Raw genomic sequence first — 23,529 nt, 5'->3', positions numbered from 1 at the left:
CTGTACCATCACCTGTGCAATGCCTATTCCATCACCTGTGCCATGCCTGTACCATCACCTGTGCCATGCCTGTACCATCACCTGTGCCATGCCTATTCCATCACCTGTGCCAAGCCTATACCATCTGTGCCATGCCTATTCCATCACCTGTGCCATGCCTGTACCATCACCTGTGCAATGCCTGTACCATCACCTGTGCAATGCCTATTCCATCACCTGTGCCATGCCTATACCATCACCTGTGCCATGCCTATTCCATCACCTGTTCCATGCCTATACCATCTCTGCCATGCCTATTCCATCACCTGTGCCATGCCTGTACCATCTGTGCCATGCCTATACCATCACATGTGCCATGCCTATGCCATCACCTGTGCCATGCCTGTACCATGACCTCAAAGTCATGCAATTTTTTTACCGCGTTTTTTGCCGCGAAGCAATACCTATTACATTTTTGTTTTTGCGCCCCCCCAAAAATTTTGAGCACCAGCCGCCACTGATGGTTTATCACTTCAGTCTTTTTTATGCCTATTATTTTGGATCTTTGTTGCATACTGTTGTGATCTCGGCAGGTGGGACCATTCCTTCTTTACATGGCTAGAGCAGATAAATATTCTGAAGATCAGTTTGTTGCCACAGCTCCTGTTTTACCTGAAGATTATCCCTATATCCTTTAGCACAAATCTTTTTAATGAAGATCAGGAGTCTGTTGATTTTATTTGGAGAAGCAAAAGGCCCCCGGCAAGCTTATATGTTGTACTATCTTATGGAGACCTAAGGAGATGGTTGGTTTGGTGTTGCCAAACATACAACTTTATTATCAGGCACCTGAGCTTCAAAAGATATTGAATTGACATTTCTATCTTTCCTCTAAATGGTAAGTATCTATAGAGAAAATAAAAAACACTACGGTGGGTAGGAATTTGGCCCATACTCCTTGGATGTTAAATGAGTTTAGAGGCCTCATGTCTGACCCACCACATGTAGAAAATGGATAGTTCCCTAGTCTCCCTGATGTTGATCTTATCCCAAGTATTAGGATTTTTGTGGTCTCCCCCAGGTGAACACCTTGTTTCTTTTAAAGTTTGGGCAAAAGTTAGAAAAATGCAAATATAAGTTCCTAGCGAAAAGCAAGCTTACGCCTTTGAGTGACTCAAGGGAACGCTATAGGAATTTCTTGATGGATACTTGGACATATCATCAGCTACAACACTTTATTTGTACCAGTCCATCTCATATATGTCCCATGACATCACTCACTGAGCAATTATGTGCAGCCACTGACCCCCAAGTTAGCATGTATCTCCTCTCTATAAAATGTTGCTTTGTTGGCAGGGCATCAGATTGCAGATAACCGTCTGTTAGACTTACTGGTAATGGTGTTTCTACGAACCTTCCACGACAGCAACACATGAGAGATGAGAGGCTCCACCCTAAAAGAAACACAATCAGTTCACAGCTGTTAAAAGGCCCACCCTTCCCCTTGTCCCTCAGTTGTAAAACAGTAGTTCTCCAGCCGATTCACAAGGGATGAATAATTACTTAGGTACTTACTACCTATTGTTTACATTCTTTCCTAACCTTTTTAACTGGGCGGGAAGTAGGCCTGCCATCCTGGAAGGTTTGTAGAAACACTGTTTCTGGTAAGTCAAACGGACAGATTTCTCCTCTCACCTTCCAGAGCCGCAACACATGAGAGGATAATAAAGTAACCACAGGCCTACCTTAGGGTGGGACCACTGCCTGCAAGATCTTCCTGCCAAATTCCAGGCTTGCAGCGCGTTTTACCTCCACTCCATTAGGAGTGATGCAGATATCTTGGAATAAGAGGCTGATCAGCAGGTTTGTCCCTCCAAAGTCTCTGCCTTCTCTGCTTCGGATGCAGGACCTATCTGGAGTGGAACTTAAAGATTAAATCGAAAAACCTGTGAAATCAGTAGGTTAGCAAGATTGATTGTCTAAATCATCTAACAATCGTAATCTATCCTGTCTGTACCCCTTCTTAGGGCCACTGACAGGACTAATCCAAGACTTGTTCAGTGAAACAAAAACACTATTTTGATTAACAAAGCGGATCTGGCTTAAAGACTACTCTGTTCAGCAGCATGATTTAACAGGAGGTTCCCTGACAGACACCCCTTGCAGGTTCCCTTTAAATTACTATTTATCTTTCATAGTAATGGGTAAAGGAAAATCTGCTTAAGGGAAATAGATTAAGGTAAGGGTATTACCTGGGCTCAGAAGCTGGACAGGTATGTACCCAAAGTACACCAAACCCATGACTTCCCTCATAACTAAATGTTGGCATGTCTGTTGTGAAAAATGCTCTATATACCAGAAAACTCCTTATACACCTGCCCGCAAATGCAATAAAATTAAGCGGAAAGGAGTTTGTTAAAAGAATGCTTTTGTCAGGGCTTACCTTGTTGGAGTCTGTAATGCAGAGATGTACTGCACGCTCACCCTTGCAGATATCCACAGTGCAGGCTGACCAGGTAAGAAAGCCACCTGGGCTGTTAATCTGTGCACGGGGGCTTGGCAGGGACAGTGCTCCAATAAGCAGGACCGGCAGGAATACAATGGGAAGGGAAGTCCAGGAAAAACTGTAGTCACTGGATGACACAAGTCCGGATAAGGATCAGGAGATGAGAGGAAGATAAGGTCTCAGGAACAACATGGAGCGAAGGTAAGAATGGAAGCCAGAGTCCGACTGGAACATACGCTCAGGAAATAGGAACACAGGAACAAAGTCTGTCAAACAGGAACAATCTGGAACAAAGATCAATGAACTGACACTGCTCTAAGCGAGAAGCAGTGTCTTATAGCTTGCTTAAATGAGCAATTAGCTTCAGATGGACATTGAGAGACAGAAGCATAATCAGCTGAAGTCCAGCCCCCTATTGCTACAGGCAATACCAGATTAACAAGACTGGATCCATATGAGCTGAAGTGTGGCTCAGAGGCAGGATAACAGGACAGAACATCAAAGTACCCAGGTTCAAATCCCATGTTAGGTACTTAACGGCGGCCAGAGCCATGGCGAGAGCCGCGACAGTACCCCCCCCTTTAAAGACACCCTCTGGGTGAGAACAGGTTCTTCGCACAGGACTTTTTCAGGGGAGGCATTCGCCGCTTTCAATGCTTTTTAGAACATTTTCAGATCCTGCTTACGTACCATGGTGCCATTAGAAGCAAATATGCAGTCAGGTGGAAGAACTTCATCGCCAAAGCAGGAAGAAATGAAGGTGCTTGCAAGAACCGTACTTTCTTCAGGAAGAGGTACAGACACGCCTGGAGCTGGAGAAGGGACTTCTACAGGGGTACTGGTTTCAAAGATTGCCATAGTCTGGGTCCCCTTTTCAGTCACAGAACAGGGACAGGGCTGGCAGCAACCTATCAGTTTCCAGGCTGTTTTTCTGGGAAGACAGGACAGATCTGCATGGTATCCACCTCGAGAGCCTTAGGCCTGGATGGACGAGTTGGGCAAAAAGTGATAAAATGCCCCCTCTCTCCACAATAGAAACAAAGGCCACTGTTTCTCCTACAGTCTCTTTCTTTGGAAGACAGCCTGGTGCGCACGACACCAATCTCCATGGGCTCCTCTTTAGGCTCTGGAGGATCAAGACGTATTGGGGTAGTGTCAGGGGGACAAGGCCAGCTGTTGAAGGCAGGCTTGTACCATGACCAGGCAGAGTCATCATATTCGTATGGGTTTCCTTTTTCTCTAGGTACCCGAGGTCTGCGGGAGCCTGGAGCAGGCTTGGAAGGAGCTTTCTGGGAGGTAAGACACTGAGAGTCCATGGCAGTTATAAATGACTCCCAATTGTCCAAGATAGGACTTTTCTCCTGCAGCTTCTGGTATGCCCATGTCTTCATCCTTCCGGAAAGTAGATTAATAGCAGAATGAACCTTGATAAAGTCACTGTAATAAGTCCTTTGCTTAAGGACAAACAGGAGCTCACAATCCATCCGGAAGGTTGTAAATGAGGAATGGGAACCATCAAATCTGTCAGGTAACAAGACATAGGGTTCTGGATGTGCAGGTTCCAGGGCTGGGCGTACTGTGCCTTTAAGTATCAGCACTTCTTGCTGCAACTCAAACACAGTCTGGGCCAGGCTGAACACCTGCTGGGTGAGCTGCTTGCACATCTCTGCGGACTCCATATGGTCAGTTCATTATGTCAGGGCTTACCTTGTTGGAGTCTGTAATGCAGAGATGTATGCTCACCCTTGCAGATATTCACAGTCCAAGGTGACCAGGTAAGAAAGCCACCTGGGCTGTGAATCTGTGCACGGGGGCTTGGCAGGGACGGGGCTCCAATAAGCAGGACCGGCAGGAATACAATGGGAAGGGAAGTCCAGGAAAAACTGTAGTCACTGGATGACACAAATCCGGATAAGGATCAGGAGATGAGAGGAAGATAAGGTCGCAGGAACAACATGGAGCGAAGGTAAGAATGGAAGCCGGAGTCAGTCTGGAACACATGCTCAGGAAATAGGAACACAGGAACAAAGTCTGTCAAACAGGAACAATCTGGAACAAAGATCAATGAACTGACACTGCTCTAAGCGAGAGACAGTGTCTTATAGCTTGCTAAATGAGCAATTAGCTTCAGGTGGACAATGAGAGACAGAAGCATAATCAGGTGAAGTCCAGCCCCCTATTGCTGCAAGCAATACCAGATTAACCACTTGCCGACCGCTCACATTGAGGGTACTGCGGCAAAGTGGCTTGTTATCGTCCAGCGACGTAGACCTACCTCGCTGGACAACGCCCCCTCTCTGCGGCACGCGCGCCGCCGGAGGCTCGCTCCTGCTGTATTCAGACACAGCGGGAGTCAGGCCAGGGGAGGAAAGGCGGTGATCCCCGCCGCTCTTCCCCGATCGCCGGGGATCGAGTGAGGAAATCCGCCCACTTGTGTAAACAAAGCGGGCAGATCTCCTCTGTGACAGACAGTCACAGATTACAGGATTCAGCATAGCTGAACCTGCAATCTGTGTCTGTTTCACACAATCCACTTCCCCCACACACGTCAGTAAGCATGAGGCATACATTTAACCCCCTGATCACCAATAAAGTTAACCCCTTCCCTGCCAGTGTCATTATTACAGTAACAGTGCATATTTATAGCACTGATTACTGTAGTAATGTCACTGGTACCCCCAAAAGTGTTAAAAATGTCAGTTAGGGGTCTGATCTGTCCACCGCAATGTCGCAGTCCTGCAAAAAAAATCGCAGATCCCCGCCATTACTAGTAAAAAAAAAAAAATAAATAAAATTAACAAATCATTCCCGTAGTGAGTAAACATGATAACTTTTGCGCAAACCAATCAAAATACGCTTATTATAATTTTTTTTTACCAAAAATATGTAGCAGAAAACAAATTGCCCTCAAATGTTAAAAAATTTTGATTTTTTTAAAAAAATTTTGGGAATGTTATATATCAGAATGTAAAAAATATAGTTTTTTTTTTTTCAAAATTGTCGCTCTTTTTTTCAAAAATTAAAAATCGCACAGGTGATCAAATACCACCAAAAGAAAGCTCTATTTGTGGGGAAAAAAAAGACATCAATTTTATTTGGGTACAGCTTTGCACATCCGCTCAATTTTCAGTTAAAGTGAATTAGTGCCTTATCACAAAAAATGGCCTGGTCATGAAGGGGGGTAAACCTTCTGAAGCTGAAATGGTTAAGGTAAAAAATGTTCCAGTAGCAGTATGGTCCCCTCACTACCACCTTACACTTACCCGAACCCTCACTCGATCCAGCGGTATGCCCCTCTGTAGAGGCTCACTTTCTACTCTCACAGGTTTTGCTGAGCCATTGGCTCCCACTGCTGTCAGTCAAATCCCATGCCATGATGTGTGTCTATGAATGCAGGTAGCGCAGCTTGGGTTCGAGCCCACACATGTGCTCCCATAGAAAGAGGCTTCCTATGGGGGCGCACAGAGAAAAGGGGGAGCCAGGTGTGCCAGCGGGGAACCCAAGAAGAGGGGAATTGGGTGATGTGATATATTATATTATATTATATTATATTATATTATTTATTGTTTATATATATATATATATATATATATATATATACACACACATATACATGGGCTACCTAGCTCCACTATAGTTCCTCCATTGACACAAGAACATGTAAAGTTGACCAGATTGTACCCTCATCTACTGAGTAATAGATTTAAATTGTTTTTGCCTTGCTAATCTGCTTAGTATAGGTAAATAACTTATCCCACAAAAGGAGGTATCTGACACCGAATAGGCTCTTTGTTGTAGACAGTCTAGAAATGGACCTGAGCCTTATGGTTAATGTCTTTGTTATTGATATTATGGTTATTTGTATGATCATTTTCATGTGCTATTTTACCTGCATGCATTATGTGAGGTAAAGTCTGTGATGCCATGGCCTGACCATTGAACAATAGTATATTAGGAATCAGTAGTGATTCTAGACCAGGGGTGGGCAAACTTTTTAAATCGAGGGCCGCAATATGTTCATATATTGGAACCGGGGGCCGGACCAAGAGTAGATGGCAAAAAACGCTGTAAAAAATTGCGTGACTTTGAGGTCACAAAAGTGTGAAAGGGGCCTTCAGTAATTAAGGTATAGTGTGCCCCCTTTCAATGCAGAGTGACCAGCGTGCCCCCTTTCAATGCAGTGACCAGCGTGCCCCCTTTCAATGCAGAGAGACCAGCGTGCCCCCTTTCAATGCAGAGAGACCAGCGTCCCCCCCTTTCAATGCACAGTGACCAGCGTGCCCCCTTTCAATGCACAGTGACCAGCGTGCCCCCTTTCAATGCACAGTGACCAGTGTGCCCCCTTCAAAACAGTGACCAGCGTGCCCTCTTCAATGCAGTGACCAGTGTGCCCCCTTCAATGTAGTGACCAGCGTGCCCCCTTTCAATGCACAGTGACCAGCATGCCCCCTTTCAATGCACAGTGACCAGTGTGCCCCCTTCAAAACAGTGACCAGCGTGCCCCTTTCAATGCAGTGACCAGCGTGCCCCCTTCAATGCAGAGACCAGCGTGCCCCCTTCAATGCAGAGACCATCGTGCGTGCCCCCTTTCAATGCAGAGACCATTGTGCGTGCCCCCTTTCAATACAGAGAACAGCGTGCGTGCCCCCTTCAATGCAGAGACCATCGTGCATGCCCTCTTTCAATGCAGAGACCATCGTGTGTGCCCCCTTTCAATGCAGAGACCACACACGCTGGTCTCTGCATTGAAGGGGGCAATGCAGAGACCAGCGTGTGTGCCCCCTTCAATGTAGAGACAAGAGTGCGTGCCCCCTTCAATGCAGAGACCAGCGTGCGTGCCCCCTTCAATTCAGAGACCAGCGTGCGTGCCCCCTTCAATGCAGAGACCAGCGAGCGTGCCCCCTTCAATGCAGAGACCAGCGTGCATGCCCCCTTCAATGCAGAGACCAGCATGCATGCCCCTTCAATGCAGAGACCAGCGTGTGGGCCCCCCTTTAATGCAGAGACCAGTGTGTGTGCCCCCTTCAATGTAGAGACCAGCGTGCGTGCCCCCTTCAATGCAGAGACCAGCGTGCATGCCCCCTTCAATGCAGAGACCAGCGTGCATGCCCCCTTCAATGCAGAGACCAGCGTGCGTGCCCCCTTCAATGCAGAGACCAGCGTACGTGCCCCCTTCAATGCAGTGTCCCCCCCCCCCTGAGACCAGTGCACTTACCTGTAGCAGCAGCGGCGGCAGCGGCTTCTCCTCAGTTCCCCGGCATCTCCTCGAGTCCTCCCGCCTCCTACTCGGCCAATGGCATGGGGTTTGCCTTGCGGCCAATCAGGAAGTGGGTATTAGACCCGCTTCTTGATTGGCCAGGAGGAGGATCCGTGTGACAATAGCAAATTTTCATTCGCTATTGTCACACAATGGGTGGGCTCGGGGTGCACTGCTCTGCGCCCTGGGTCCACCCTTTGCTGAAGCCTAGGACCGGCCGCCACTGTAAATTAATAAATTAGTTAGCGCTCCGCGGGCCGGATTAAAAGGTCCGCCGGGCTGTATACGGCCCGTGGGCCGTAGTTTGCCCATTCTTGTTCTAGACCCACTATTTTCATGTTTTTTTTGCTCTTGGCTTTAGATTAAATCTGCTAAGAAAACCAAACTGTAACTGTATACACGGTATGATGTAAGCCATATATTCCAGCTTTCGCTCTTTGTATGTGTACTTCTGAATAAAGTATGTACAAAAATAAGGAAAGGAAGAGGACAAGTATAAAGTATAAAGCTTACAAAACTCTGGCTAAACCACGGCTGTTTGGGTTGAGGTAGCCACAGATATTAGCACCTGTGATGTCTTTTCCTAACTAAGTCTGGGATTCAGGCTGAGCTTGCCTTCAACAATTGTGGAGACACTTTGCTTTGTAACCTTCTATTAACTACAAAGTTAAAAGACTAAGAACGTATTGCATGCTGTGCATTATCGGAGTGAATAATCTACTTGAATACTTCTCTACATCTTATCACCTTACCAAAGCTACTGTATGTATTATTTTGCAGGACACTCTGAAAGTAGTTACATTGGTACATGACACATGTGGTGTTAGTTACACTTTTGGGTTGCCTGGTCTTCTTGGAGCATTGGCCTATGCGCTTTTCATCTTTGTGGCAGACTTTGGAAGATTTGAACTGTGAGTAAAAGATTTATAGTACAGCTGTTATTAAAATATTTTCAGTGTTGTGTTACACTTTATGTCCATATATTTATAGACAAATGTTCTAAGCAATTTTTCTATAAATAGTCTTATGTACAACATTAATAAATATGCCAAAAATAGTTTAGGTCAATGGAAGTTTGTAGCTGTATTCAGTCTTTTTTCACATAAACTGATATTTCTTGCCTGTCCTGCATTATATTTAATATGTGTCTGTTTTGTATTCTTCATAGTCCCATTTACCAAGCATTGGTCGGTTTAGGTTGTATACTCCTAACTCTGACGTTGAGTCTGGTTGGTGGACTTCTAACAGGTACAAATAATAGTACAGACAGCTAAATGCTGTAGTGGAACTTTAAAATGTTTTTGTCCTCACAATGTAAAGAAAATCTTCATTTGGAAAAAGACAATATTGCTTTTAAGGCCCTGTTCATACTTGGGCGATCCGACTTCCCGGGGCGACCTCACAGGTAGCGGCGCGCTGCTCGCACCGCGACCTCGGAGCAGCCGGCACTGCAGTCAATGCAGGTCGCTCCAGGTCGCCCCAAAGAAGCTCCGGACCCTTTTTCTAAGTCGGAGCGACTTGTGTCGCTCCTATTAGAACGGGTCCACAGCTTCTTTATGCCAGGCGACCTACGGCGACCTGTCAGGCGACCAGGGTCTAAGTGCGCTGATTGGAAACAAATACTATCCTACAAAATGTTGAAGCCCATAGTATAAGCAGTAGTCAACAAAGGATCCTCTACCAGGCTGGTTCAAACCCTTAGACTGTCCTTATCTGTGTGGTCTGGTGTCCAAAGTAGTTAGGACTAAGTGGCTTTATATTCCAAAACATACAGTATATACTGTCAAAATTAAATACATCATATTGACTGTGTATAAAGTGTAAAACAGTTTGATTTAGTATACCATTTGTCTTTGTTTTTATTGATTCCATACAAGATAGGTGAGGCTCGTATGTTACCTCTGACAAGTACATGTAGCCTTGGTGAAATCTAAGATGCACTGCTATACCATATTCACATTGTGCTTTAATCATAGACATTTTCACATCTGCTAAGAACTGATATGTAACTCTCAGTTCAAATACTCAGAAATGTAACTAAAATCATGGTAGCGCAAAGCAAAACTAAAATCATGGTAGCGCAAAGCAAAATTATGAGGGAGCCCCCAAGTGTTTTCTCCCCCCACACTCCTTCTTTCCTCCATGACCTTTCTCTGATACAGTTTGCATTTGCATGGTAGCAAGCAGAGCAGGACACTTTAAACATAACACTAATTTATTTATTAGAGGCCAGAGTCCTTGCTCAGCAAGCATCATGCACACAGCTTTCTCTATCAAAAAACCCAGCCCCTCGATACCATCAGTAAATTAAAAGCTGAACTCCAGGCAAATATAAAAGACACAAATTTCAATGGCTTTGTCATACATAAATCATAATTAAATGTATTTTTTTTAACATAACACAGTTGTGATGTTAAAGGGAAATTCGTGAATTTCTAAAATTCTGACCACTTAGTTCTGGGATACTGGTACACTGATCCTTCAGGTTTAGAGAGCCGTGGTCCAGTTTTACTACTGTAAAATTGGTTTCAAATTATTGCCCGCCGGTAATGCAGCTTGGAAGTGGGGGTTGGAAGGGTTGAGTGGGTATGTTTTTGAACAATGGCTTTATTTAAAATTGTTTTCCTTTTTCTATATTGTTGGGCCCCCTGAGGCCATTTGGCAGTGGAGTGTGATTATACCTTGGCCCTGAGCAGCTTTTATGGTAGAGTCAATTAATGGTATATTGTACTGTATACTTTCTATTTTCTAATATGGTGGCCTAACACCATGTTACATTGTGTTTTTTTTTTTTGTGAGTTTTTAAATATTTAAATAAAAATGAATTATTTTAACTGGAGGTAATAATGCAGGAATGACTGGTTTTGTTTTATTCTTGATAATTATATTTTTATCTTGTTATTTTTGGCAGTAGTTCCGCTTAAACTACTGATCAAAATAATAAATCATCAAAAATAATTATCAGAAAATAGTTCATTTTAATTAGCTATATAAAACAACAATACCAATTACAGTATACATTATTTGCAATAGATACAAAAAATAATCATGCTACAAACTATACCATTACTCCTGAGCAATCTACAAATACAGTAATTCCACATATTCAACCCAGATAATTAGAATTGCGTATAAAATCATACCATAAAGAAAAAAAAATGTTTCTAAATAAATAACAGGGGTTATACTTGGAACTATAAAGAAATGAATAACAAGCTTGAAAGCAGCCCCCTCCCCCCTAAGGGTTGCCTCAAGAGTATGACCAGCCAACATACAACTACAAAGAAATTTTAGGAAATAGCGCAGAGCACACACTAACTCCACTAACTTGTTCTAGTATTATCACACTGCACCGTATAATGTTTTGTCCAAAGACTTGGAGATAAGCTCTCATACTTGCACATGGTGACCTCCAGACTTGGTTTATCGGGGTGCTCTATATCTCGGCAGGCTCCAATATGGAGACCTTGTCACTAAGTGGAGAACAAATAGGACTAAACTGTCCCCTCACTACAGGAGGCCCTGTAACCAGCCACTGTCAACGATTCTTCTGTCAGCTGGCAGCTTCTCTTTCTTTCACACTCTTCACAGTAATTTGTTACACACTCTCAACTATAACACAGAGCGTTTCTAAGGGTAGAGTGCGTGTTGCAGTAGGTGGATGACACCTCTTCCATATGTTCCCGATTAACTTGTTGGGTGTCAAGTGTGGGTCACATAGGAGGCCTACCCCAGGGTGGGTGCTTTGGGCTACGCCAGGTGATGAATGGGATCACTCATCCTAGCACAAGGGTAATACCTTGCCCGTAGGTGTGCTCACCAATGCCTGGGACCAGGCGGAGGCCACAGTCATGTGAAACTCAAACACTAAGTCAGTCCCCCAACTCAGAGATGAGCCTCTTGTGTGTAGTGTTGTATGCTAAGTTCCTCCAGAATATCTTGTCCCTTGTCCTACACACTTGAGCAGTATGTGTTGCATTAAGAGGGACATAAAGAGCCTATGCCCACTCCATCAGTCAGTGCACCTCTGTTACCTCATATCCCAATAACAGAATTGGGTCCTGCTGAGCACATAGCGTAGACCTCATGTGTGCTCCATTGGACCCTTCTCGTTCTGTACCAAGTGACCAGGTATTAGATCTCCGTAATGCAAATCCACTCCCAAAGACCAACAGAGAGACAGCTAGGGAGCAAGCAGGATACCAATCCCCCTTACTACTGCAGAAGCTGTCACCTATTCAGATACCATGCCAATGGCTGGTTGCTGTTCTTCCTTCTGGTTACTCATAGCAGTTTCTTTGCAAGTTACACTTTCATTGTACTGATGTTTCACAGACCCCAATATTCTAGTTCAGATGCAGGTTCCTTAGAGAGACACCAGGACCCCATACCTCTTGAGTAACTTCAAACTAAAGTAAACAACTTTAGTGAACACTCAGTAGAACATGTACAACATGCAGCAACATCCTTTCCATAACTAAACTTATCTGTGGCTTTCCCAGGTTACCTGTATAGGTGTTGAATCTTTGGGAAAAGTCTGAACTGGAGATAGCTCAAATAAAGGAGTTCATGTCCTTGCGAGTATTCCGATAGATCAGCATTCCAATAAGCTTCCTAGAACATCATTCAAACACACAAGGGAAGACGGCACAAGCATTAACCCCTTCCCTCCCAACCTGGACAGCCAGGTAGACTGACTAACCAAGAGTAGGCAAGCTGCCTACAGGTTAACCATGGCTTTCTTCTGTTCCCTTCCTAACCTTCAGATAAACCATGACTAATCACACTTAAATTTTTAACCTCAAGAAAGTGACGCCAGGCTGAAAAAAGAGGAATACACTGGAGGTAGTACATCAATTCAGTATAACATCTTTATAGACACTACATAAATTAAGCTATGCGTGATTTGGTTGTGCTGTCCCTAGTGGTGCTGTCAATACCTTAAAGTTAAGGTAGTCCATAGAAAAAAGTCCATACACATGGATTTCCTCACCAATGGGTCCCATTTGAAAGGAATACGCTGCCTGAAGAACAGATAAAATTGTACACGGGTCCTCACAGTACCCCTCCCACACTCCTACCATGAGGCCAGCTCTCCCTGAATATATTGCAAAAGACATGTCACACTATTATGTTAAGCTTATATGCCTCAGCCCAATATTTCAAGGTACTTATGACAGTAATAACTTGTCAGGAATAACACAATATAAAGTTGGAACCTGCCTACAAGCAAACCTACAGCCCACGTGGAAGACAGGCAGATGGACATCTGTCCATTGCCCATAGCACCAGGGCCTTCCACAGCCTCCAGGTAACCGTCTCAAACAAACATGTAGCACACAAAAAAGATTTCCCAAAAATAATCTACACTGGAGAACCCATACACACTGCACCCAACAGCAAAATCTGTGCTGGATAGTGTTACAGGAATAGAATTACAGGAATAGTGACTAAAAAGGAAATGTAGAACAAAATCTTTTAATATTGTCAAACTGTGTAAATAACCCGTGGTGCTTAATTTTTCTTAATTTTAAAAGATTACGATTTACATTTCCCATTCACCTGTGTTTAATCTATAAATGGTTGTTTCAGAAACCTGTTTTTATGTTGCTCTTTTCTGAGAAGTACATGTTATATGCTCGCGGTTGGGAGTATTAACCTGTGTTTTTTCAGGGAGATCTGCTGTGGGCATAATTACCGTACCGTCACTGATTCACAAATACAGTCAGAATAGGCCTACTGCAGAATGGCAAATTCTGACCATATTGGTGGTTCTGTGCATTGTGTTCAATAACCATGGACACACTCATTTAGATTCCTGGTGTGGTATTCACATGTAATATATGAAAGCTCACCTTGGTATACTTTCAGTGTTAATGTCTTTCAGTGTCAACAATTATCTATAGTGACTTGTGCAACCGATATAACTTTTCTTCTAATTGCCAATACTAATAATATTAATTCAGTTTATCCTTTACATCTGTATTAGGTTTCTTGCTGAAATGTAAGCTTCTCAAGCCCCCTAAAGAATGGCATTTTTTTCATGATCAACCATACTGGGAGGTAAGATGTTTACAACAATGTTACATTAATGCCAATAAATTATTATTGCCTGATGTTGAAGCTTGGTATGAAAAGTGTTTGAAAGTAAGCTTAGCTTGCATTATCTGTGCTTGTTACTTGCTGGACAAAAGGCATATCTAACTCAAAGGATGTTAAAGATCTTTGTCCATCTGCTGTCCTCATATACTTAACTAAATTTCACACAATATCCATCACTAGACATACAGTATTAACCTACATCATGAATACTTTAACGGCTGCATTATTTGTATGTTGAAAGGTTATACAGGTAGAACAATATGCAGTTATAAGAATACATTTGGAACTCCACATGTATGATTCCTATAATGTAATATGATCTTATAAGTTATTATAAAAAGGAAATAACAGAAGTAAAATGCAGCTTACATTTCCCCCTTAGTTCCAGCTTCACATGCAAAATTCACCTCCAAAATAATGCTGCACAAGAGTGAATACTGTAAAATAATTAAGGAAATTCTTTGAAATGACTTTATGCAGAAATCAAAAAGTTTAAATAAAATAGTGTGTGTGAGTGCGTGCGTGCTTGCGTTTGTATACGGTATACAGTAAAACCTTGGATTGCGAGCATAATTTGTTACAGAAACATGCTTGTAATCCAAAGCACTCTTATATCAAGGCAGATTTCCTTGTAGAAAATAATGGAAACTTGTTCCACAAGCATTTATTCATAGGTATTTCCATTTATAGTCCATATAAAAAGATTATAGCAATGTGATAGGTTGTGTAACTATAAAATGTCCATTCACAAATGGCAGTCACCACAAGGGGATTAGAAGCAAAATCCTGCAGGAGCTACAGAGTATACAAGAGAAGAGAGGCGCCTCTAAGTGTAGCAATATGGGTACATTTAATGAAGGTTCAACATTTAGCTACTCACATGGTTGATGATTAAAAGAGGCACATCTAAGTATGCAGGCATCCGAATAGACCATCCTCCTCACTGCTGGCTCTCACCGCCATCAGTCTGCAGTTGTAACTGGGAAGACTACCCTGCAGTAGAGCGATCTGAAAGTGAGGTTTGAAGCACTTGTGGAGCGCAGTGTGGAAGGGATGATGTTGATGGCGTTGCGGAAAACAGTCTATGTGGACAGCTTCACCTGCATACTTAGACGTGTCTGTTTTAATTATCAACCATGTGAGTTGCTAAATGTTGTACCTTCATTAAATGTAACCATATTGCTACACTGAGAGGTGCTGCTCTTCTCTTTTATACTCAGTTGTGACGTGATACTACTTGTATTTTAAGACATCGCTTGTTTATCAAGTAAAAATGTATCAAAAAATGATATATACTGTGTGTGTGTATATATATATATATATATATATATATATATATATATATATATACACAGGGGTATACAATGTACGGTTAACAGCAAACACACACACACATCTGATGTCTTTTTTCAACCTCACTAACTATGTAAATATATATATATATATATATATATATATATATGCACTCACCGGCTACTTTATTAGGTACACCTTGCTAGTACTGGGTTGGACCCCCTTTTGCCTTCAAAACTTCTTCAAGACATAGATTAAACAAGGTGTTGGAAACATTCCTCAGATATTTTGGTTCATATTGACATGATAGCATCACGCATTTGCTGCAGATTTGTCCGATGGCTGCATCTAGACCAGTGAAGGCGAACCTTGGCAACCCAGATATTTTGGAACTACATTTCCCATGATGCTCATGCACTCTGCAGTGTAGTAGAGCATCATGAGAAATATAGTTCCAAAACATCTGGGGTGCCAAGGTTCGCCATCACTGATCTAGGCTCTCTATGCTCCCCCATATATTGCTCCACTGTGCACCAGGATCCGATCACCCGCACATTTCTCCACTGTTCATTGGCATTCTGGATCTGCACACACTACCCTTTCCACTGCCTTGCAGATTGCTTGTGTCTCTGATAAACTAAGATAAACTAAGCAGCAACAATTTGAGGGGATGTCAAGTGAAAGAGCGGAGAAGGTAACATTCACCTTTTTCTTACATAGGGTAATTGTTGCAGTAAAACCTTTTACTATTGAAGAATATCAAATGGCCTGGAAATTTTTGTTTTGGGCAAATTTTCATTAGCTTGACCTAATACATAGGGTAAATATTCACCAAAGAGTTTGTTGAGTGAAACGACCTCTGTATTATTGTCTCCATGTGACCTGCAATTGATTCAAATCAAAGCCCTATATGCCCTCACAGAAATGGATAACATGTTAAGATAGACTGCTAAGGCAAGAATATTTAAAATATGTAGTAAGTAAAAAAAAAAAAAAAAAAAAAACTTCTGATTGTATATATAGTAGAAAAGGCTGCAGAACTGAAGTGATGATAATCATCTAAGCACCATGAATAATGAGGATATGTTTATCTGTATATAAGCAGACAGTATGTAATACTCCTATGATAACGCATGTATCTTTGCTTTTGCTTACAGTTTCCTAATGTGGACTACCATCTTTAACATTTATGGTCAGCAGATGAATACAGAGCTGTTTTTTTTTTATTTTTTATTTTTTGATGTGTCTGAAGCCTTTAGCTATATCCCACTGGGTGTAAAAATGGACAGTACAATTCAATGTTTCTATTTCCACTTCTGTTATTTTAATTCTGTTTTGCAATGATGTGCCATGTACGAGGGTAATGTCAGTTTTACTTAAGCCGTACCATAAATAGAACCTTGTAAAAAGTTTAAAGTTAACTTATCCTTTAGGAAATATAAAGGGTGTCTCTATCATCAACAGTTTTGGATCAAGTATCAAAATACCAGAACAACTGATTTACATATTAGTTCCAGGTCACTAACATAGCACTGAAGCCAAAGGGCCAGCTTGAAAATCGGAGAGATTACATTTTTAGAAGGTGGAAAGAATGGTGTGGGGGAAACCCCAAAACATAATGGGTTTCAGTAACATTTTGACTGCTGAAGCAAGATTGAAAAGTAGATGTATTTATTATACAAGCATATAGGTAGAACTACATGCAGGGAGAGCAGCACAATGCATGGTGCTGATTTCAAAGTTCTAACTCACTAAGGACTTCTAATACAATTTTATATGTTCTGGGTGGCACCTAGCTATCTAAACTTTCTTTGAAGTCATATCTGTGTCTCTGGTGAAATTCATCGAGATGTGGATGGTCATTAACATTGGCTTGTCACTTCCAATGGCTCTTTGAAGGAACAATGCTTAAAAAGACAAAGAGCAAACTTCCCAGCTGGAGGTGTAAATAGCATTTTAAAGGCTCGTACACACTTGACGGAAAATTGACGAAATATCCTCCGATTTTTCTCTCTCTTGCGCAGCGTTCATAACCATTTTTAGTTGACAGTGCATAAATGTTCACGAAATTTCTCGTCCGATTTTTTTTTTTTGGGACGTTTGTTCCTAGACTTCCGGGTCGTCAGCAACTTCAGATCATGCGTGGTCTTTCGTATCCGATTTTTCACGGACGTACTGCATACACATTAAACGAAAATTGGTCGTCTGGGGACGTGCCATAAAAATTTTGGTGTTTGTCCTTCCATTTTTTTTTTCGTTTGAAAATGTCGGCATCGGCTGCTGAAAGTTGTGTACGCACTAGCCGAAAATCGTACAATTTTACCTCGGATGGGAATTTTCGGCAGATTTTCTACTAGTGTTTACCCCACTTTACACATGCAATACAACTGTTACACAATATGACTTCTAACAAAATATACATCCAATATAACTGCTTAATCAGTTTGATAATCAGAAATAAATGTTTGATAAATAAAATGGCTATTCCATTTTCCTTCTCAACAGCTTTCCTTTATTAAACATATATCTGTGTACAAAGCACGAAGACTTTCTGTTTAAAAGTATATGTAAACTATAACAGTGACCTTCATTTCAGTCTGTTAAATATATCATTGCAATTTTTGTTATATCTGTTCTTTCAGGTACTTATATAGCGTTGTCAATTTACACAGCGCTTTACATATACATTGCACATGCAAATCAGTCCCTGCCCTCAAGGAGCTTACAATCTAAGGTCCCTAACTCACATTCATACATACATAGTAGGGACAATTTTATACAGGACGCAATTAACCTACCAGCATGTCTTTGGAGATAACTGATAGTAGTTATCAGTTACCCTTGTTTCTAGATCTCTATGAACTACAAAACACATCCTACTATGTTATGGGGATGAGGGGTGTTCTGTAGTTTCAAACACTTCTGTCTTAGGGTGACCACACTGCTCCTCCAAACATACAGTATGGTGAGTGTTGTCACCCTAGGAGGTATGTTACCTGGATCATCAGAGGAATATAAAGGGGGAAAAAGCCTAAAAAATAAGAAACTAAAACAGCCACTAAATCTAAGGACTGGTAAGCTGTGATAGATTACATTTTTGTTCTTGGGTTTAGATATCCTTTTATTGATACTATTTCCATATTTTAAGATGTACATATGTGTTTTATTTACCTTCAAGACCCAACAAAGCTGTTTTTCATGATAAAGGAAAAGGAATTGGCAGCACTCCAGGTTGAGTCAAAATCCAGATTTATTGACTGGACATCCAAATTATGACAATCGTGACAAGGTAGACGCGTTTCACACACTGACTGTGTGCTTCAGTGTGTGAAACGCGTCTACCTTGTCACGATTGTCATCATTTGGATGTCCAGTCAATAAATCTGGATTTTTGAATCAACCTGGAGTGCTGCCAATTCCTTTTCCTTTATCAAGTTTTCACGGAGACGAGCCGGGGCATGCACCGGAGTGAGTCATCAGGCAATTACACCACCTTGAGCAGTGAGTCCTTGTCTCTTCAAAAGCTTTTTTTCAATTGTTTTGTTTTTTAGTTGCATAAAGTTATCAAAGTCCAAGGCTGCATTCACACCCGAGTGTATTGTTTTCAGGCGGTTTTTGGGCAGGTTTTTTTTTAGCGTTTTTTTGGTCATTTCTCTGGCGTTTGTTGGGCATTTTATGAGCGTTTTTTTGGGCATTTTTTTTGGGTGTGTTAAAAGGGGTGGAGACCACCTATGTGTTTGAAAAATGCCCGTGAAAAGCCGATAACGGCGTTTTAATGCGTTCCTATGGGACCAGAACAGCTCTTGAGCAGCCCAAAAAGAAGCTCCTGTACTTTTTTGAGCTACAGGCATTTTGCTTCAGGGGACAAAATGCTCAGATGTAAACAGGGGCCATGGAAATTAATGTGATTTTGATTGTTGGGTGTTTTGGATTTTCACAGATGAGCGTTTTATGGGCTGAAAAACGCTCAGGTGTGAACAGGGCCTTAATCATCTAAAATTCTTACAAATTGTTTGATTCCATAACAGACAGTATAGCTTGGCCTTGAGCTTTACTGCAGTGGTAGCACAGCTTTACAATCACACCACTAATCTGCTCAGTGTAAAATGAAAAAGACGCAACAGACTGGAGGAACTCATCCCTCTGCTCACTCAACTCTCTTCTGCTGTCAACAGATGTGCACTGCAGGAGAGCCTTATAATGAAACTCCTTCTCCCAATCTGAGGGATCCTTTGTGGGAGATTACAGGAGCACAATTCAGCTAGATAGTTGCATTTAATTATACATTTATTTCTATTTTAAATATTTGCCTGTAGTTTAAATTCAAATGCATATACTATGTTCACTGCTTTTAAAGATGCAATACTAAAAAACAGCAACAGGGGCACCAGAGTACTATTTCTTCTAACTTAGCAAAGTAGCAGTTATGTTAAAAAAAAAAAAAATTACGCTACAGTGAATTGTAAATTAAATTATTAAAGCAATGTTACCAGGAAATCTGCATCCAGTCATGATTCTTTAAAAATGCCAAAAATACTAAATTCTTTCTTGCAACCTAGAAAACCATACTTACTTCATAATCAGGATTTCTGAGAGAAACCGTATAATGCTACTACAGGCTTCAACAAGATTGTAACAAAATATATTGTGTGCTACTTACCCTCCGGATCCTTAGGCTGGCCATACATTATACAATTTTATGTACAATTGTCTTGAAATTTACCTTCAGCTCAGGGCCATCTTACCGAATGGGCACGCTGGGCAGTTGCCCGGGGGCCCCACTTGCCTGGGGGGGGCCCCACTTCCACAGGGAGCCCCTCCTGCCCAACAACCCAGTACCAGCAGGTGGCAAGCGCCTGTCAACCCTGCGCTGCTGGCAGGACACTTTGGCTGTGGAGGGGGAGACCATAACTGCAGGAATGCCTGTCCACCTCCACGGGAACAGGCGCATACAGGACAGTCGAGTCTGACTCCCTTCGGTGTGTGTGTTCACCGGACCTAGCCTCTGAACTTGGAAGCTGTCGTTACCCTGGCACTGCTGTACCAATAAATATCACCTTATCAATAATTAGCATTTTTATTCTCGTGGGTGATTGTATAGGCGGGGCCCCAGTGCACTGCATTGCCCGGGGGTCTATAATGCTCTTAAGATGACACTGCTTCAACTATGTAGTACAAAGGCCTGCCTAATTGGATACAAGTGAACGTGTTGTTTAGTTTTGACCTCATATTATATGGTTTGTGGTAAATCTAACTAGAAAATTGTACAAGAAAATTGAACATGAATGGCCAGCCTAATCTGCTGAACACCACACTATCCCTCTGGATATCTAATTAATAAAGTAAAAAAAAAAAAAGGGTAGCGCTACATAAATCATAAACAACAATAAACCATAAACTAGTGCTATACTACAATGCACCTCCCCATTTGAAAAAATCCGGCACGTGGGCACGCTTGTGAAATGTATGTGATAACATGAAATATATACACTTTGAATAATATTACCGATATAGAGAATATTAATACCAAAAATATAATAAAAATAAAAAATATATATAAACCTGCTTGGTGTTATAGTACACCTCCCCTCTCTCAGTGCTACAGAATTGTATGGAAATTTTAATATGCATAAGTGCCTATCAGTGTACTAATAAATAAATACAAAGTCCAAAAAGTGCATAGTGAAATTCTTCTTATAATGTAGTGATTACCTTCGTGCAATTCTCTCCCAGTGTCAAATAAACCCACCAGAAGGATGTGTCCCCCTAAATTATTAAGTGGGCCCTTCTGTGCTTGTTACACTCAGTTTTTTTTTTTTTCTCTTTACTTTAACAGGAAACAACAACACTGTATTGCACAAGAAGTTTTATCATTAGTATACTAACTGCAAAGAGTGCTGTAGGTTCAAACAGATGTTGGTCGTGATAGTGGGATCTTTGGGCTACATTTCCACTATTGCAGCTATAAAGTCACGCTACTTCTAGCGTGACTTTGTAGTGTGACTTGTTTGCGGCTACTTTTGGGGACTTCAGTGCGACCTTCCTTCTATGAGGGACAAGTCGCACTGAAGTTGGCCCAAAAGTAGTGCAAAAACAATTTTTCAAGTCGCAGCAGTTAGAACGGGCCAAATTGAAATTAATGGCTTTTGACTTGCTGTGCGACTTGACATGTGTTAAGTCACACAACAAGTCGCAATAGTGGAAACGGAGCCTAAGTGCCGGTTCACACTGTTGCGACTTGTCAGGCGACTTGGTCGCCTGACAAGTCGTGCTCCATTCTGTGCAATTGGAACCGCTCTAATAGGAGCGACTTGCATTGACTTCCATTATGTGAAGTCGGTTTAAGCCGCGCCGAAGTCGCGGTGCACGGCGACTTCATTAAGTCGCCCCGTAGTCGTGTCGCTATAGTGTGAACCGACACTTATGCTCTCCAATCATTTGATCCTTTTGAGGTAAAGGAGGTCATACATAAACTACAGATAAGGTCTACATTAAAAGTATATTAAAACAAAACTTCCCACCATCTATGGACCAATTGTTTGCTAAGAATGATATTACGCTCACTTAAAGGCAGATTAGAGAAATTTAGGAATACAAGGTTTAACTGGTTATGAAGTTATTTTTTTTTTTCTTAGCAAATCTAGAGTCTGACTTTAAGAGACCAGAAGCTTCTTGTCACAGTGACAGCCAGCTGATCATTGCACCTGTCTATATTATGCATGGAGGGTAGAATTACAGAATAGGCAAACAAGCTTTTGACTTTATATGTGGTCACACTGAAATGCCATTGGATGTAGCCCAAGACATTAGTGATACAGTATTTCATAGAGGAAAATGCCTTTGCTAGGCAAACTGGCAAAATGTATCATAACATCTGTAATACAAATTACATTCAAATACAGTAAGAATGAGGGAATTAGGTAAATAGACTGCAGTATCATATAACAAACTATTCATTATCACTTTTTCAACCAAATGGAAAGCTGGAAATAGAATGTAGAAATGTATGTGACTCCACTGTGCATACCATTACTGCCACCTATTGTTTTCCCTGAGTGTTGCCTCTTTCTCTGTAGAGACAAACATGCATCTTTGACATACATGTCTGCGGAAAGAGGTTTTGCTGGTCAGATCCAGTCCAACTCGAGACAGAAGCATGCCTGATGCAAATACAACATTCATATAGGGTGGTAATCAGTAGATGGAATACCGGAAATATTTCACAAATAACTTCTGTCATCAGAAGGTCACTTCTTCACAAAAGGCAGGCTGTTAAAAAAAAAAGGCTAATAACATTGCAAATGGAACCCGGCATGGATGTCCCCTCTTCCCCTTCTTATTCCTGAAACCCTTCCCTTCCAGAGCGATAACCCAAACATCCAAGGCCTGCATATTGGAGATAAACAACACAAGATCTCTGCTAAGGTATATGATTTTCTCTTCTCCCTCGCCTCACCTATATTTCCCCTCCTAACATCATGCCGGAAATTAAAGCCCATGTCAGCCTTTCATTTTTTTAAGATTAATTTTAAAAAATTAGCTGCCATAGGTGTAGCTATCACTCCATCACAAACCGCTACTCTCCAGTCAAACTGCCCTTTTCACTGGGAGCCGAAGGCAATCAAGTACCCAGGGATTCTTATCCCTGCCTATTTGAGACACCTTTACCATAGATTTTCCTACATTACTTCACAAGACTCTGCATTTTTTACAGAAATGGAACTCAGGTTACTTCTTGTGGTTTGGCCATTGCAATATACTTGAAAATGTCGATACTCAAAAAAAAAAATTCTATACCTGCTCATGGCCTTAACCAATCCCTATTCTTGAAAACGGTCAACTATACCTTTTCTTGTTTTTCGTGGGCTGAAAGCCCCCTAGAATCAAAGCTGAAATAATCTTCCTTCCCAAAGACAGTAAAGGCTCGGCATTCCTTAATATCCACAAAATACCACTTAACTTACTTGCTAGACTGGCATAGCCATGTTGACTTGAAGGCCTGGATTGCCATAGAAAGGGCATCCACTCACTTCCTCTTACATCGCCCCTCCTTGTGCATTTCCCACCTCCCCCAGCATCTCAAAACTTATCCAACCAATGGATATACAGTCAAGTACAGCACAACTGTCCTTGGGAAATATGATTTTTTTTCCCTTCCCCCCTCTACCCAGTCCTAGGAAATCATGTGGTTCCTGATAGCATGTACCCGGGCCCATTTTGTGAGCCTATGGACAGAAACATATTCCAAACTTCCCATTTCATACTGAACAAAGGCTGGCCTCCCCTCAATGCCCTCAAGAAAGACATAAGCCCATTCTGACTGGATGCCCAGTAAGCCTCTCAACTTTTTCCTCACCTTCTGTCTGCCTGCAGACCATGCGAGACCCCTCAC

At 41.9% G+C, this 23,529-nt stretch overlaps 2 protein-coding genes across 2 annotated transcripts in view; one reads left to right on the top strand and one right to left on the bottom strand.

The window, feature by feature from the left end:
• Positions 1–17,091, top strand: part of LOC309545621 (RH-like protein) — a 98,853-nt gene extending 81,762 nt beyond the window's left edge. The window contains exons 7-10 of the mRNA XM_082244871.1: positions 8,523–8,653; positions 8,911–8,990; positions 13,732–13,805; positions 16,295–17,091. Coding sequence (XP_082100997.1) covers positions 8,523–8,653; positions 8,911–8,990; positions 13,732–13,805; positions 16,295–16,321 — 312 coding nt within the window. The 3' untranslated portion in view covers positions 16,322–17,091. The remainder of the gene's footprint in view (positions 1–8,522; positions 8,654–8,910; positions 8,991–13,731; positions 13,806–16,294) is intronic.
• TMEM50A (transmembrane protein 50A) overlaps positions 1–23,529 on the bottom strand; it is a 131,709-nt gene that overhangs the window by 76,513 nt on the left and 31,667 nt on the right. The gene's annotated exons all lie outside the window — the stretch shown is intronic.

This window comes from Pelophylax lessonae, assembly GCF_965119305.1.
Source record: "Pelophylax lessonae genome assembly, chromosome: 2".
Classification (NCBI taxonomy): domain Eukaryota; kingdom Metazoa; phylum Chordata; class Amphibia; order Anura; family Ranidae; genus Pelophylax; species Pelophylax lessonae.
The sequence above is the reverse complement of the archived record's forward strand: the minus strand, read 5'-3'. Positions and strand labels throughout refer to the sequence as shown.